The 17,212-nt window shown below is 33.5% G+C and overlaps 1 protein-coding gene across 1 annotated transcript in view; it reads right to left on the reverse strand.

Annotated features, from left to right (window-relative positions):
* Positions 1-8,778: 8,778 nt before the first annotated feature.
* The window catches only part of LOC123669508 (E3 ubiquitin-protein ligase MIB1), a 151,679-nt gene continuing 143,245 nt past the window's right edge, over positions 8,779-17,212 (reverse strand). The window contains exon 12 of the mRNA XM_045603112.1: positions 8,779-8,911. Coding sequence (XP_045459068.1) covers positions 8,779-8,911 — 133 coding nt within the window. The remainder of the gene's footprint in view (positions 8,912-17,212) is intronic.

Below are 17,212 nucleotides of genomic sequence, written 5' to 3' on the forward strand. Positions count from 1 at the left end.
AAAATTAAATGTTTTTTAACATTTTATTTTAGTATTAAAACCTTCCGTGGGCCTTAAGGAACATTCAAAGAAATAAATTAGCCGAATTGGTCGAGCCATTCTCGAGTCATATGTGCTTTAGCAACATTCATTTTTATTTATATATAGATAATATAAGATATTGTTACCCTTAAATCCATTGTAGCGCTCTCTAGAGTTAGTAGAGTAGTCTTTTGAGTTAGTCATCGATATTTTCTGGTCTTACATTTGATTGTCACTGTGTTACTTAAAAGCTATGCAAAATATGCCAAAAAAAGTATGTGGTGTCATGGGACACCAGGTAGGAACGAAGTTTCTTCGGATAGTGTAGATACAACACAATTTGAAAAAAAAAAATGTTGAATTTTATATATATTTTCTAGTTCTTGTTTTTTTTTTAACTTTGCTGATTTGTTTTTATTAGTACATAATAGAATTTAGGAAATCTAGTATTTTAGAAAATAACAAATACCGTAGAATAAAATAAATGAAACAAAATAATAATAATAATAATTCAAACTATTAAGTGGGGGTGGGGGTCGCCCAGCCAAATGTCAAGCCTGCTGTTAGGAATTTCGTTCCAAAAATTATAATTATACAAATATATTATAATTGACAAAAAATATATTAACTATCTCGATTAGGATTCGTATCCAAATCACACGTGTATGTGAAGTTATTATTCCGTATGAATTTGGATTGGATCGCGAGTAATGTTCGGCTGTAACATCAATGTTGATCGCGGCTTATTAATGGTGCTATGGCTGTTGTTCGAAGTATAGAATGGCCGGCTCTTCGTAGAGACCGCGCCAGATAGAATTTAAACAAGCAGTGTTTATAATATTCAATGACCCAACAATTTACGAAAATCAAGGAATAGGAAGTCAATTTACCCGTGTCCGGTGGACTTTGACGCGCGTCGAGCGCAAGAAGAAAATGAACGTCGAATGTCGCCCTTTGATACTTTGCTTGATTTTGTTACAGTAGACAAGCTACGGGGAACGACATTCGATCAAATCTTTGTGGACCTCGGTTCACACATATTCACAAAGAGACACATTTCTGTGTCTCTAAGCCCAGTAAAAACATAAGATGGACTGACCTTCAGTTATATTGACACGAAAAAGTTATTGTATAGGTCCCATGACCATAATTCCTTAGACAAGGTTCAACGTCTACAGTAACTTAACTCAGTAAGCATCTGAACTGTCCGCATTGTTCTGGTTAGAAAAAAAAGACGCTAGGTTCTGGAAAGTCCCTTTTTATTAATGATAAACTAAAAAAATCTGTAATAAAAACGTATTATTTAAAAAAAAAAATTAAAAAAAATACCCCGCCGCGACAAATAACCACTAAAAAGGGGAAAAAGCTCTATTTAGTGTGAAGTGTATTCAGTACTTTCATAAACTACAGATATATTAATGTATTAATAATATAATTATATACTTCAGATTATTGCAGACGGGGACAAACTAATAACCCAAATAAATTCAATTGATTAGTTCACTTAGGTTTTGTTAATGTTCGATTGATAGTAGAATCAGTATTTTGTAGAATTTTTTTGTCCCCTTTTTATAATTATTATTACTTTCTTATTATTGGTGTAAAAGATTTTTATAACTATTAAATAATAGTTTTATAACTTGCTATTACGATAAGTGTAAGTAAGAATAGTCAATGTAGTACATACGTACGTACGTAACTACATACTTTTACAATGCACAATCACACCTATTAAATTACATATTTTTGTTAGTAGTAATTATGATTTCTGATATTAAAAATAAGTATTTTTTTATTTTTCAATTCTTTTATTTTTTGAAATAGACTAATACATAATGACTAGACTTAATGACATCTTTAGTTTAATATGATAGAACATAAAACAGACTCGAGCACTGTCTGTTTTGTATGATTAAATTTTGTTGGCTTTTACAGTCTGACAGTAGTTTGGGAGAGGAGGGTCGCAAAAACGCCGGCGGCGTTCCCTGGCAGCGTCGGCGCTCTGCGGTGCGACTTTGTACCATAAATCAAAGACCCCCGAGAGCCCTGAATCTCGTAATATAGCTACGAACGCTACAACACTCTACAACACATCGTAACTTTAATAAAATTTGAATTATTCGCCTTATCTCCAATCTTACATAGTCGACGGTCCATAATCGTGTAGTCGCGTGTATATTTAGTTGGTGAATTAGCTTTTTCGTGTTACGCATGTCATGTATAAGTCGAACAGTCTTAGTTGTTTCAGTGACATTGGCGTGTCGAGGTGGTGCCTTACTCAAAATACGGCTTAGAAGGAAATCACCTGGCAAGCCATTAACCTAATTCACGGACGCAAAGACAGGGCGGAGACGCGGGTGGCGACGCGCGGCGGCGGAGCGCCCGCTTTAATATCGCTCGCTGCTGGTAATAAGATGGAAATAAGGCGGCGGTGAAGAAATCGGGCCAATCATTGCCGTTCGCTACTTGACGCCAACGCTGAACCTTGATAAGCGTATACCTGGTAAGATAATATTTAAATAAAATCTCGCCTATTTGAATACATCTATTTATTATTTCATTGGGGACGGTTTAAAAATCGTTTTTTTCTTGATCGTTTTATTAAAGGAAAGAGAATATTATATGGATAAAAGAAGATTTACATACACTGACAGTAATAAACAGGTATTGTTTGCATAATAGCTGAAGTCCCTCCCGATTCCACCCGCGATGATATTTACGCCAGCTCTTTCGTTAGTGTGAGACGGATAATAGTGTTCTAATTAAAAAAAGAAATTAAAAAAAATTAATAGATAAAGCTTATTACTCGGTGCAGAATTACATAGTTGATAAAGATGTGTGGACTTAGTGACGCTGTATTTCATGCAACATGTCTCTAATTTTGTACTAAAACATAGTTTATATATTATTTTCAAAAGAGTAACTGCGGAGTTTCTTGCCTATTCTTTTCTGCAGAATCTACATTCCGAATCGGTGGTAGCTTCACTTTTACAAAAATAATAATTTATTTTTAAAGTTTTAATTTGTAAAATGACGATTCGAAAGTGCTCTTGGGGCCTTTTTGAATAAAGCTAATTTTGATTTTGATTTTGATTGGCAATATTACTTCGGGAAAGAGGCGTCTCGTCCTAAAGAGCGCTGGTGTAGTGTATTTCCACGAAAATTACATGGGTAATCTTAAATCTATATGTCTATATTACATACTATCTTTACATTGCATTATTTCTATTCTGCTCCGCGCATACGCATTACGTACATTAGGATTTGAGTTGTAACGAGTAGAGCGCCAGTGATTGCGTTCCTATGAAACGAAGTTTAGTACGATTCCTAGCACTGTATTCAATGAGTGTGAAAGAGACAGGCCGACGCGTGAAATAATAGATTTCATATGAGAAATTAGCCTAATCTGGACCACCGCTCACGCGCGAAAAATATGGCGCAAGCCGGATTCGGGATAGTGTGAAGAGAAGTAGTAATAGTGAATTATATTTCTTAGTGTGAAAGATATAAATGAAAATGGAAAAACGAAACCCTTATAGGATCATATTGTTGTCCGTCTGTCTGTCAAGACCCCTTCTTTTCTCAAACGTGTTGAGGTGTCAAGCTGAAATTCATAACAAATACTCAAGTCCACTGTCCCTTAGAGCTGTGATAAGACCAAACTTCTAAGCCAACGCAATCAAAACCTACAGGGTACTTCTCGTGAACCCAGAATCTTGATATTTTTTATAAAGTAACGCTTTATAGCACAAATAAAGAAAAAATTGCGAAAAGCATAAATTTTATAATAAAAATATTTTTAATAATTGTTTCTACGGAACACTCGGTGCGCGAGTCCGACTCGCATTTGTTTTTATTTACAAGTAAAATTACCATAAGCGGATAATACGGACTATCAGCAACAAAATGTTATAATAAGTAATAAAACTTAATTATGACAAAAAAAAAGATAATGGAATATGATTTAAAGAAAACGCTATAGATGTAATATTATTAAATTAAAAACAGAGTTTATCCATTTACGTTATTTATCGTTAAGGACGCGATATAAAAATGAAACTATAGGAGAAAAATATGTAGTGTTATAGCAAAAAGGAATTTTGTTGATTGACGCTAATTTGGTGCTCACAGCTCTGCAGGCGAGGAAAACCTAATTACATTCGTTAGCCGGTTGGGTTATTCAACCGCCTGTCACACAATTGCAACCCTTGCTATTGCGTAGTTTTACGCTCAGCGATTTAAAGCGTATGCTATTCTTCCATAAAATGAAATATTTATTTTACTTTACGTATTTTTAAATACTATGCCATTTTATATTCGAACCGGTTAACCTATTAGAAAGTATTGAATGAAAACTCAAAATCATTGCGAAATTAAAAAAAAACCAACATTCATAAGGAATGAGTGAAATGTCAAGAGATTTCATTTCCGGTGCATTATAGCACAATGGCTGGTTGGAATTAAATATTTCAGGTGGTGGCGGCGCTACGAGTTAGTGTAAAGGTTGATGAAACGACACACCGCGCACTCCGAGCTGAGGGAAAATTTAATTATTGTTTCATGGAGCACAGTTCAACAGACTTCTAAATGGTGTATGAACCTAACATTCGTGATATTAAACGAGTTTTCATGTCAAATTTATTTAGGGAGCTTCAGACGTTGCTTTTGTAACTTCCAAGATCGTCAATGGTCGTACACTTTGGTGTAATAAAACCGAATATGGTTACAGGAATTTAAAATTATTGATTTGAGCTCCTTTATTACATATTTGTTATTATTATATTATAAAATAAAAAGCACAATTACAATCATTTCGTTATGTGTGGTGTTATACTCGTATTAAATCGTCGTATCCTCGCTTATAGTGTATTAAGTAAGTTCCACTAATGTTGATTACGTTTTGGAATAAAGTTATCGTATCGTAGTTATATATATTACTAGCTGTGCCCGCGGCTTCGCTCGCGTTGAAATCAATGTGACACAAAGTTTTCCCGGCAAACTTTCAGTGAAACTCTCATCATAACCGGCTTAGCCGTTCCGAAAGCCTTCCTGAAGCCCTCTTTCCATTGGTGAAACCGCGTGAAAATCCGTTCCGTAGATTTTGAGGGAATCGATCACATACACTTTTGGGGATTTTGTTTTACGATACACTAACTGTTGCCCGCGACTACGTCCGCGTGAAGCGCGCGTCGCGTTTAACAATATGGTTCGTTGAATTCGTCAGAATTGTGGTATGAAATAATGTAGTATAAAATAGTATTGTAGTGTAAATATGTTTAAAATATACTACATACAATTTAGTTTTTAATATGGTTCTACGTAACTATATGCCACGGAATAGCATTACTCACAATCCTCCGTGACTCCGTGACGACAGGGGTAAGTAAAAAGTATTCTAGTTTTTTTTGCACTACTTATAAGTGATCAAAATAATTGTTTCTTGAACACATAGGGTTGCAACGCGGTTATTTTGCTTTAAACCAACCTAAAAAAACCCACTTGCTAAATTTCAAGTTTGTAACTGTTATAATTTCGGAGATTTCGTGATGAGTAAGTCAACCTACCATCCCTCGTTTTAGCCCCAAAAAGAAATGGATTTCTAAAGATACATTATTCGGACACCTTCTCTCCATCTATAGAGCATACATTTTAAATTTCAAGTCTCTTACTGCAAAAACATAGGACTTTCATACAAACTTCCAACCCCCGTTTTATCCCCTTAGGGGTCGAATTTCATATAATCCGTTCTTAACGGATATCTACGACCTATAAGGAGCCTATCTGCCGAATTTCAAGTTTTTAGGTGTTATAGTTTCGGAGATTTCCTGATGAGTGAGTGAACCTATCATCCCCCGTTTTAACCCCAAAAGGGAGTTGATTTCTAAAGATACATTATTTGGACACCTTTTCACAATCTAAAGAGCTTACATTTTAAATTTCAAGTCTCTTACTTCAAAAACATAGGACTTTCATCGAACTTCCAACCCCCGTTTTACCCCCTTAGGGGTCGAGTTTCATAAAATCCGTTCTTAGCGGATGCCTACGTCTTATAAGGAGCCTACCTGCCAAATTTCAAGTTTATAGGTGTTATAGTTTCGGAGATTTCGTGATGAGTGAGTGACCTTTCGCTTTTATATATATTTGATATTATATATATATTTGACTAGCCCGTTGGCGCAGTTTGTAGTGACCCTGCTTTCTGCTCCGAGGGTTGTGGGTTCGATTCCCACCCCGAGTCTGGGTGTAATATAAATATTTATTTATATATTTATATATGTATTATTTATAAGTATATTTATCGAAAAAAAAAAAATATGTAGCTATATACCAGTCGGCTGTTACCTATAACACAAGCATTAAGTTGCTTACTTTAGGAACAGACGACCGTGTGTGTATTGTGTAGATATTTATTTATTTATTTATTTATTTATATTATAGATTATAGATAAAAAGAGTGATGAGGAATGAATTGTGGTCAGCATTGTCCGTGAATGGTGTGAGCAGTGTCCTCATACGAGCATTGCAATCTCTTTATAGGGATTCTAGTGCTTGTTAGAGGATAAACGGGGCATACACTGAATGGTTTAATATTGAAAAAGGTGTTAGACAGGGATGTGTAGCGTCACCGTGGCTGTTTAACCTGTTCATGGACAATTGTTTGACAGATTTAAAAGAGAGTGAAAGTGGGCTGAGAATGAATGAGTTACTCGTCAAATGTCTTCTCTATGCTGATGACCAAGTATTACTTGCGTCGTCGGCCGAGGAGTTGATATGAGATGATAACTGCTATGAATGGAGTTTTTGTAAGAAAGGGAATGAAAATGAATGTAAAGAAGATGAAAGTGATGGTGTTTGAAAGAGATGAGGCAGTGACAGACTGCAATATCGTGATTGGAGATGAACAAATTGAACAGGTGAATGAGTTTGTGTATCTGGGTTCAAAGTTTACAAGATATGGAAAGTGTGAGAGTGATATTAAAAGAAAAGTGAATGCAGGAAATAGGGTGAATGGAGCTTTGCACTCCTTTATGAGCAGTCGGGAGATGTCTAACAAGGCTCGTTTGGCTGTGCATGAGGGGGTGTTGGTTCCGACACTCATGTACGGAAGTGAAAGTTGGGTATGGCAGAAGAAACATGAAAGCAGAATAAATGCAGTTGAGATGAGAACGTTAGAAGTATGATAGGAGTTAAACTGAGTGACAGGATAAGAAATAGTGAGATAAGGAACTTTGTGGTCTTAAAGAAGATGTAGTGACAAAAATTGAGAAAGGTCAGCTGAAAGGTGGCTCAGATGGTTTGGCCATGTCGAGAGAATCAGTGTAGAACGATTGACAAAAAAAGTGTATAAGGCGAGTGTGAATGGAAGGGTTGGAAGGGGTAGACCTAGGCGGACGTTCCGAGACCAAATAAGGGACGTCTTGAAAAAAGGCCAGGTCAAGAGTACCCTAAACCGAAGAGCATGTAAGAAGGGAATAATGAAAGTGAACGAAGCGAAAGAAGTATGTAAGGATCGTAGCAAGTGGAAAGAAGTAGTCTCTGCCTACCCCTGCGGGAAAGAGGCGTGATTATATTATGTATGTATGTATGTATAGAATTATTATTAATCCACATGTAGCGTATAACAATGAGAACTGTCTATTATACTTCAACCGGATTACAATTTACTGTGTACGAAACCGAAGTGAGCATTGACTCGGATGCACCCGCACGTTTGCTACTGACCCGAATGGTATTTATCTTGACCGATCGACATACCTGCACTTGTAAATAGCTTACGCTGCATTTGAAGCGTAAGCGATTCCGTGGCTAAGCTCAAGGCTGCTTGCATAAATGAGTATAGCTCTTGTGAATCGATCAGCTAATGGGATATGAATGAAGCGCGGAGTTCGAGTCTGTGGTACACACGCTGGAATCTAATGGAATTCACTTGTAAGCAAACAAGCCGCCGTGCGCCCTTCCCTACCTCAAACGAGGCATCGACGTACAATTAGACGAGGGACAACGATGTACTCGTACATAACTCAAATCGAAAATATGTTTCAGCTATGAATAATATAGCTATTGTACAATATACTTGTCATCATTATACGGGTTTTATATATCTTATACTTAAAATTGTATATAAATAATAATAATAATATTTTATTTTAGAAATATGAAACGTATTGTTAAAATAGTGTTTAAATAATTGATTATTTTATTCCGCTTTTATAGAGGAATTTAATGTAAACGTAACGCATTATAAATATGCTTACACAATATAGTAAACGACTAACTAAATATTATAAAAGATTATTTGTTACATAGAACTAATCTTTTTGTCATTGTCTTGAATCTTTTTGTGTTAAGGCTGTAAAACTGTGGAATGCCCTACCGCGAGACATTCGCAAAGCGGAGTCCATAGATATTTTTAAACGACGTGTCAGTAAACAAAATCATATCGTTAACAACATTTATTTGTATTATATTTATATTTTGTTTTCAGTAAATAATTTTTTGTTAATGTATGTAATTATTTTTTATGCATATTATTATGAAAATATGTGTAGGTCTACGTTTATGTATATGAGAATTTAGTTTTTGGTGTATTGTATATGCTGTATAGTGTATATATGAATCTTATACATAGTATATTGTTGTAAATTACACCGTGTGCCTGTTATATGTTATAAATGTTTCCTTTATAGACGGGTTGTCTGTAAGAAATCACTATCTAAGTGATATATCTATAGTGATAAGACCGCCTTTGAACTTTATTCAGTATGTTTTTTTTTTCTTTTTAATGTTCTTGTAAGTGTGCAATAAAGTATAAATAAATAAATAAACTAATATCAAAGATTGCATACCTATTAAGAGACGATTCAGCAAATTAGAAGAGATTTGTACGTACCTGAAATAAAAGAAAAACAAGATAATTATATTTTAATAGTTATTACTCATAACAAAAATTATATAACTATTTACTTTTAAGCTTTGCTCTGACCTTAGATGAAAATTTTGACAGACAAAAATTGTAAAAATTGTTATTTTGTTAAATTATGTACCGATTATACATCCATATGCATTTAGTAAAAATCGGTAATTTTAATATTAAAAACAGACACTTCAATTTTATTTATTTGTATAGATGATAAAGACGTGTGGCGTAAGTGACGTTGTATTTCATGCAGAAAACATAGTTTTTTTTTTGTTTTTTAAAGAGTAACTGCAAAGTTTCTTTCTGATTGTTCTCTGCGAAATTCCGAATCGCTTATATAGCTTCACTTTTAACTACAATTTATAAAATAAGTCAAATATAATTTTAATTTGTAAAATGACTAATCAAAAGAGCTTTTGAAGAATATTTGATTAAAATAGTTTTTGATCTTGATTTTGAAAGACATTTAATTGTCTTACAAAGTAGGCTGTCAACTTCGTTTTAGGATAAAAAAAATAAATATCCGAAGTAACTATATGTGGCATTAAACCAGATTGAAGTGCCCAGAATTTCTTACATAAACGCTTCGCCATAATATCGGAAAAGAGATCAGAAGTTAATCTATCGGCAACATTCTTCGCGTTTCGCCGGAAGGCACCATTGCGCCGCGTCGAGCCGCCCGCCGGCGGCCTGCTATAGCCTTCCTGCACGCGACCGCCCCCGTATGCCCTGTGCCTGTACCTACTAACTAATCGATCCTTTTGCAACGCTATGCAAATATCTTGTATGTACACAATCTACTTCACACATTATATTAATTGTTAGTTTGAATCAGTTCTATCATTTTCTTTTGTAATCTGGACAGTTAATAAAGATTCAAGTCCGTGTTTGTTTTATAGTGAAACTCAGCGTTGTTGTTTTGTTTAGAGCGAAGCTATAACAAGGTCTCAAAACTACAAGTATACGATATATTCCCCTCATGACAATGAGGATACGCTGCGGAAACAATTACGTTGAATGTAAATATTCATAGGCCTTCTTTTATCGCATAATGTTTAATGTTTTGAATTAAGTCAAGCATAATAATATCTAAATATATAAACTATTATAAAGTTTATTAGTATTATACTTATGGGCTTGACTTTTTTCATGCATTTAAAACAGCAAACATCATTTCCGATAGATTTAATAAATAATATTCTAGTTACTGGTATTTGCTTTTACAGTTTGTTAGAACGAATTTGGTCTTAAAAATCCTGTTTCAAGGAAGGTTATATAAAGTTGTAGTTGAGGTTTGCTGAGTTATTTATATACAGGAGAAAAACTTTTTTTATTTTTTATGTAACGTGGCAGTTGACTATTGAATGAAGACTTTCCTGCTGAAGTTTTATAATTTCTGCCGATTTGCTGTGGCACGAGGACATGGAGATGTGACATATAGACTACTGACTAGTTTAAAAATTCAGACATTTTATTCTACTACTGTAAAAGAAGAACATAATAACCTATTCTTATGACTATATCTAATTTAACAAAAACTATTCAATTTAATTATCAGGAAAAGAAGAGATTGACTTAGCCGTATTCAGAAAATTTTTACTGTTTTACCTAATTACGTGTACTAGTGGTCGCCTAGTGGTTAAAATTCGACCATAATTAATTTAAATTATAATTTTGAACATTATTAAAGTTCTGTTGTCAAAGACTATATATACTTCTTAAATAATAAACAAAAGAGTATATATGCGTGTGTTAATCAAATACATGGTAGTGTGTGTTTTGTTTTTGTTATTGATTTAATGTATTTTTTATACATTTTTTAAAAAATATTAGCATTTTGCACTCTTTCTCTATATAAACTATAAGTGTGCAAAATTTCATATTCCTCCGTCTGCGCAATTTTTGTAAAAAGGGGTACAATGTTTTTGCTTCACGTATTAATATATAAATTTATAAGAAATAGTACAATATATTATATTTTATAATTTACGTGTATCTAGATAGAGCTATATGAATTTTTCATGAGTCATTTTATTTGGTAGCTTAAAAGTATTCCAAAACTGCTTAGCCCATTAAAAAAGAAAACCCTACGAATTGAGTCTGGAGTATGATAAGCAGGCATTTCATGTTGAAGAATATGCTCTTGTAATTATATGATAGGTAAGAAATTTTGTTTATTATGGAAAGAGAATTAAAAATAATTTCTAAGAAAAGAATTAAATAGTGTAATAGAAAATTATACGGAAACAACAATAAAAATTTGTAATATTTTTAACCGACTTAAAAAAAGGAAGAGGTTTTCAATTCGATTGTATTATTTTGTGCATGTTACCTTAGAACTGTTGACTGGGTGGACTGATATCAATGATTTTTTTTAATCGAAAGGTATTACGTGTCATGTGGTACCATTTAAGTTTAATTGAGTAATATCTAATAAACTAAATAGTTGACTATTTTTTTGTCGACCTACATTGTATTATACCGCATAACTTTTCATGACTGGGTTTACCGATTTTGATGATTCTTATTTTAATCGAAAGCTAATACTTGTCATGTGGTCTCAAAATCGAAATCATCTAATCATCAATAATCAAATTTGATTGAGATCTAATGATTAGATACTTTTTCAGTAATGTTCGATAATGCGTATTTACTTGACTATTATATATTACTTGTCGATGTAATTGAGGTTTTTTTTTTGAGGGTTGCCAGTAAACACAGTTGTTTAGGATAAAATGTTATTGTTGTATCACAGGTTTTACAATGTTTCTTTCAATGTTACATAAAAATATAGATAAAATTTTATCCGTATGTAACTGACGGCAGTGAATGAGAAAATGGTTAAAATCGGAATTCTTTCTTGTAAATTCGGCGCAGATTTTCAGTCATTCACATGTAATACTAACGCATTTAAATTTGTTATTTTAATTGCGATAGTTTGTGTACATAATCTCATCATATATATGAATTTTGTCATACTAATTACGTAGGAATATTTTGTCTCAGTGAATAATGTTAACCAAAATTTTTATTGCATCTAAGATGAAATGTATATATAACTACTGTAATTGAATTACTTACCATATTTTACGTAAAGTAATTTGTCGTTTTACACTAAACAATACAGTAAATATGTTGTACATAATAATAAATAAATAAGTATTTACAACATACACACACGGTCGTCTGTTCCTAAAGTAAGCAACTTAATGCTTGTGTTATAGGTAACAGCCGACTGGTATATATTTATATATATATATATATATATATATATATATTACACTCTGACTTGGGGTGGGAATCGAACCTGCAGCAATGGGCTAGTCTACAAAAGATTGATGGTTCAAACGAGGTCTCAAAATTTAAATTTACAACAAAATATAATGATAACGAACGGCTATTTATTTTATTACATTAATTTTAAAAGCGAAAGAAGTAATAAATGCGATACATAAAATAGGATTTTATTATTCTGGCTGGATGATTTTATTTTCGATAGATTTCGATATATGTGACAATAGTATTATTTTAACTTCAGTAGTGATACCGTGTAATCAAATAATCCGATATGTTTCAATTCGTTGCACAAAACAAATCGTAATTTAATTTTGACTCAAAACCAATATTTTCAAAAAAAAAAGAGCGATACAAATGAATGAGTGTTATATAGGAATATGTCGACATTGATGTATTAAATAAGCAATATTTTTAAAAAAGTAGAAATGGTCAGAGTTATAAAATTGAGATAAACTTGCTAAGATTAAGACCGATTTAACTGAAGTAGGGCACAGCAGGAAATATCGCGCTCAAAATTTGATGCAGCCCGACGGCGAAATACCTCATAGAAGATCACATCTAAATAACACTGCTTTTAAGTAGTGTTGTGTTCTTGTGGTGAGTAAGGTGACAAGAGCTCCTGGGGTCGGGGGTAGAGTCAGGCAACGCTCTAGCGATGCTTTTGGTACCGAAGGCGTCTATGAGCTACGGTAATCACCATACGGTGGGCCGTACGCTTGTTTGCCGACTTACCCGTATAAATAATCCTAAAATGAAAATGTCATTTTTATACAATCATTTTTGGTATATTTTATAAGTTAATTTTATAAGTATTATCAAAAAGTTTTTGTTCAAAAATAATGAATAAGCAATTAGTAAGTTTTTGATACTAAAGATGCGATCTATTGGTCGGGGTCACATACTGAAATTACAAACAATTAAAGGCGGCTGAGAGTTAATTGATAGTCTAGTCTTAAACAAAGAATAATAAATAATTCTGCCAACAAGTTCTGTTAGCAAGAAGTTACCTAAATCCAGAAGTTATTTAGATATTAAGCTAGCTGCACAGTGTTTGTAAAATCGAGAGGAGCTCGAGTGCAATTTCCAAGTTATACGATAAAGAACAACAGAGCGGCCGGTGCTGGCGGCTAGCGGGAGTGGGCGGCGGGGACTTGTTCGAAAAGTTGACATTTGTTACAGTCGTAAAAAATAAGGCTATTGTATTTTTATGAGAGGTAGCATAGAAAAACGGTCGAGATAAGTGAATGAGTGTAGTTAGATTTGGATCGCTGCTCTAACAAAATATTATACAACAGTAAAGGCTTTACTTTTTTCACACTTGTATAAACCATCTATTGGATAAATAACAATTTTTCAAGCGAATCTAAATTAATGATTTCGTTTATTAATTTGTACACTCGTTGCAATTTGAACTCGTATGTGAAAAATAAAAAACATAAAAGGGCGATATATTTATTAAAAGTTAGTTTTACCGCAATTCTCTAGTAATTGAGAGTCGTGTTGCCGCTATTCACGCTCCGGGGCCGGCTCACAACAGGGAATAGATTCCTTTAGTCACATTTATGGCTAATATATTCATGAAACTTCTACAAAAATATATCCGAGCGCGCTTGCTTTGTTACATGTATGATAAAAAGCATACATTTATACAACGGACGTGTGGGCGTGTTATCATTGATAGGATTTATTATTTGATTACATGATATATATATATATATATATATATATATATATACATATAGAAGGATAGCAGTTTAAAACCTGCTAATGTTATAATACCATTCTTTTACATTGATAAACCAACTATCATAATGAAAAATCGTTATTATATTTGTGCATTAGCTTTAATTACAATTTTAGTTATTACAGATCGCAGTCAATGTTGTGAAACTTTTGTTGGAAGCGACAAGGAGCGAAGAAAAAATGTTACAATGTGCGGGCAAATGGAATGAATACACGTCAGAGACATGCGACGAGAGGCGCGTGCGACGCGTCGTACAATTTCCGCTTCCCTATCAGATGCCGGCGAGCGCGCCGCCGCCGCCGTGCCGCGTCACAAACTTACCGATGCGATTCACTCAAAACACTAAATTGAAAAGCAATAGCAAAAACGAACGTTTTAAAGTTAACATTTACAACATCTAAGTTGGTTATTACTAATATAAAAGTAAGTAAAAACTTACAGTGTCATAAGTTTAGTTCAATTAATATTGATATTGTGTAGAACCGCAGATGATCATAAGAAATGTCTAATAGTACCAATATTTAATACAGTGTAAGGAACCCCTTTCCAGGCACGCAAAGAATGGTTTTAATAAATAATTAAGAAGTAAAAGACCATACTGTGTGGGTCTCGTAGAAAGACAGAGGGGGCAGTACGCGATTAAATCGCGGGCGTTTCGACATGTAACAGGAAGTGGGTCAAGCGGCGCCACCCTAGCTATTTATTGCGTTTCCGACTAAATTGCAATAGCTATCTAAGAAAAAAGGGAGCTTAAGTAATAACAAGAAAGTTAAATTACCTACAAAGGATCTAGTAAATTTTCCAGGCTTATTAATCACGAACTGCATTTCGAAATAAAAGTAATATCAAAGGAAAATTAATCAAATGAGGTTGCCTTCAAACTACGGCGGGCTTCACGAATGCCCGTAGAGGGTCGAGAAAGGCATACCATTAAAAGTTCTTTTTGTTTGATAGTGCCTGCCGTTCAGGCGGGCTAAGTCTTAGTCGCTCTGCAATTACAGACAAGTGCCTTTAAATGAACCGAGCTCTCGAGCACGGTGCATCGCTTCGCACCCGACTGCGCCCTCTCCGCCGTCGCCGCCACGCTATTTCCATTCAGTGTTAATTTGATTTCAAACGATTATTTCATTTCTGAGCACTTACTTTCAATTCATTGCAAAATTGTGTTTATGATTAATAATAAAATACCGTCACAGAATAATAGGACATACAAAAATACATAATTTTTTTTGTAATTTATGCAATAATGTTACCAGCTGCAAATATGGATATAAGAAAAGGGCGTCTACAAAAAGATATACTTTCATGCATTATTCATTCATGTGTCCTCGAACGTTTGCGCGTCGAAATACGTGATATTTTGGCGGTGCGATAATGATATTTGTCATAAAAGCCGTTACGATGTTCCGTGTAGGATAAATAAGATAGTACAGTAAATATCTTAGATAGCTTTTTTCTGAGCAACATCAACATTTCAATATAAAATTGAATCACCAAACATCGTTGGACAATGTAATTGTATAAATCATACATCTAACAAAAATTATGATAATCTAATAAATAAATGGCTTGATTCGATTGAAAGTTGCAATATACATAAAATATGATATACATAAAAGTGCTGAATCGTTTATCAAACCGTTTTTATTTTCATTATAAAACAGACAAAGCATCAAAACGAAGTCGCCAATACCGATAAGACATAATTAAACAGCATGATTACAAATTTTGTCCATCACAAATCACGGTATGATAACAAAGAGCATGTTTATTCATAACTAAGTACAACCAGCAGTTTTGCAGACGGGATTGTTTAATTTTACGGCTGCCTGATTTTACGATGTCGCAGTTTCTGTCGCTTTAATATTCACATATCGAGTTTAAAGTAACAATTCTCAACTTTATCTGCAATTATATTAATGTTAAACACCGGAATTTAAAATGCTAACGATGACTAAACTTTTATAATTGATTATTAAATTTAGTGCATAATTAAGCAACGTGTTAGAAATGTAGGCGTTAGTCTGTTCTTTACGATATTTTATAATAAATTAACTAATTCTAATAAAAGTTATTATTGTTTATTTGTTTAGTCTATACTTAAGTAACGGCCCAGTAAGAGCCAGTTAGCTCTGTAGATAGATATCTAGGCTACTTCCGCTCTTGGGTAAGATTAGTGCAAAATGCGCGACGGCCTGTGTATTCGAAGATATTGATTTTGGAATGTGGCCAAAAAAACTCCTAGTAAAAGCACGCGTCAACTGCCTCACTGCCCGGTTCCGACATCAACCCTTTTACGAATATTAAATTTTGTTTTGCCACTTCATGATTCCACAAATTCTCTTCAAAATATGATCACTTTTGTACTTTTACATGGTATTTGTGTTTTCGATTTCATTTGCATCTATAGGTTTATATTCATAGGTATACTTATAAAATTACTTGAAACAAAGAATTTGTGCTCTTAAATACAATGACAAAACACGTATCGATTTTTTTTTCATTCATCCATACGCTACTTACAAAGATTTAGTATTCGCATATAGGAACGAGTAAGGAAATCCACCAAAGTTACACATCAAGGTCTTATTACCGCACTTTTTCTATCTTCCTATTCCTGTATAGCATATGTATATTTTAACATAATTTCCATGCGAACGTACTAGACGTTTCTTGCGACTTGCAAGAAACATCTAGTACGTACGTAGGCGAAATAATATACATATACTTACTGTTTAAATACCTTATATACACATGGGGGTAAATGAGTTTTTGGTGACATTGTTCCTTATATGATATAAAATAATATAAGATGATAACATTTAAATGTTTTGATTAATTACATCAATCCTCCGGGCGCTCTTTACGCCTTCCCTGGTTAAAAAAAATACATCGTAGGCACGCTCTACACAACTTTTCGTAAATGTTCTTTTAAAGAGTAGTATATTTTAGTAGTAGAGTATACTTTAAAAATATTATGCGTTGAGAATTTTTACTATGTAAAACCTTTTGTTACGTAATTTATACACTTTTATTACTAGAATGTTACGCATGTTTTGCATTATTTAAATAGTTTGATGTACTTTTCTTTTTTCAAAATTCGATAGTTAACAAAATTTATGTAACCACTATTTATAGTTGCATTCATCGGTTTTTAGGAAACTGACCTCCGGATTCCCTTTTGCATATTTAATGCTTTTAGTAGTTCATTACATTACTTCAGTTACATTTCG

This window comes from Melitaea cinxia, chromosome 3 (genome assembly GCF_905220565.1).
Source record: "Melitaea cinxia chromosome 3, ilMelCinx1.1, whole genome shotgun sequence".
Classification (NCBI taxonomy): Eukaryota; Metazoa; Arthropoda; class Insecta; order Lepidoptera; family Nymphalidae; genus Melitaea; species Melitaea cinxia.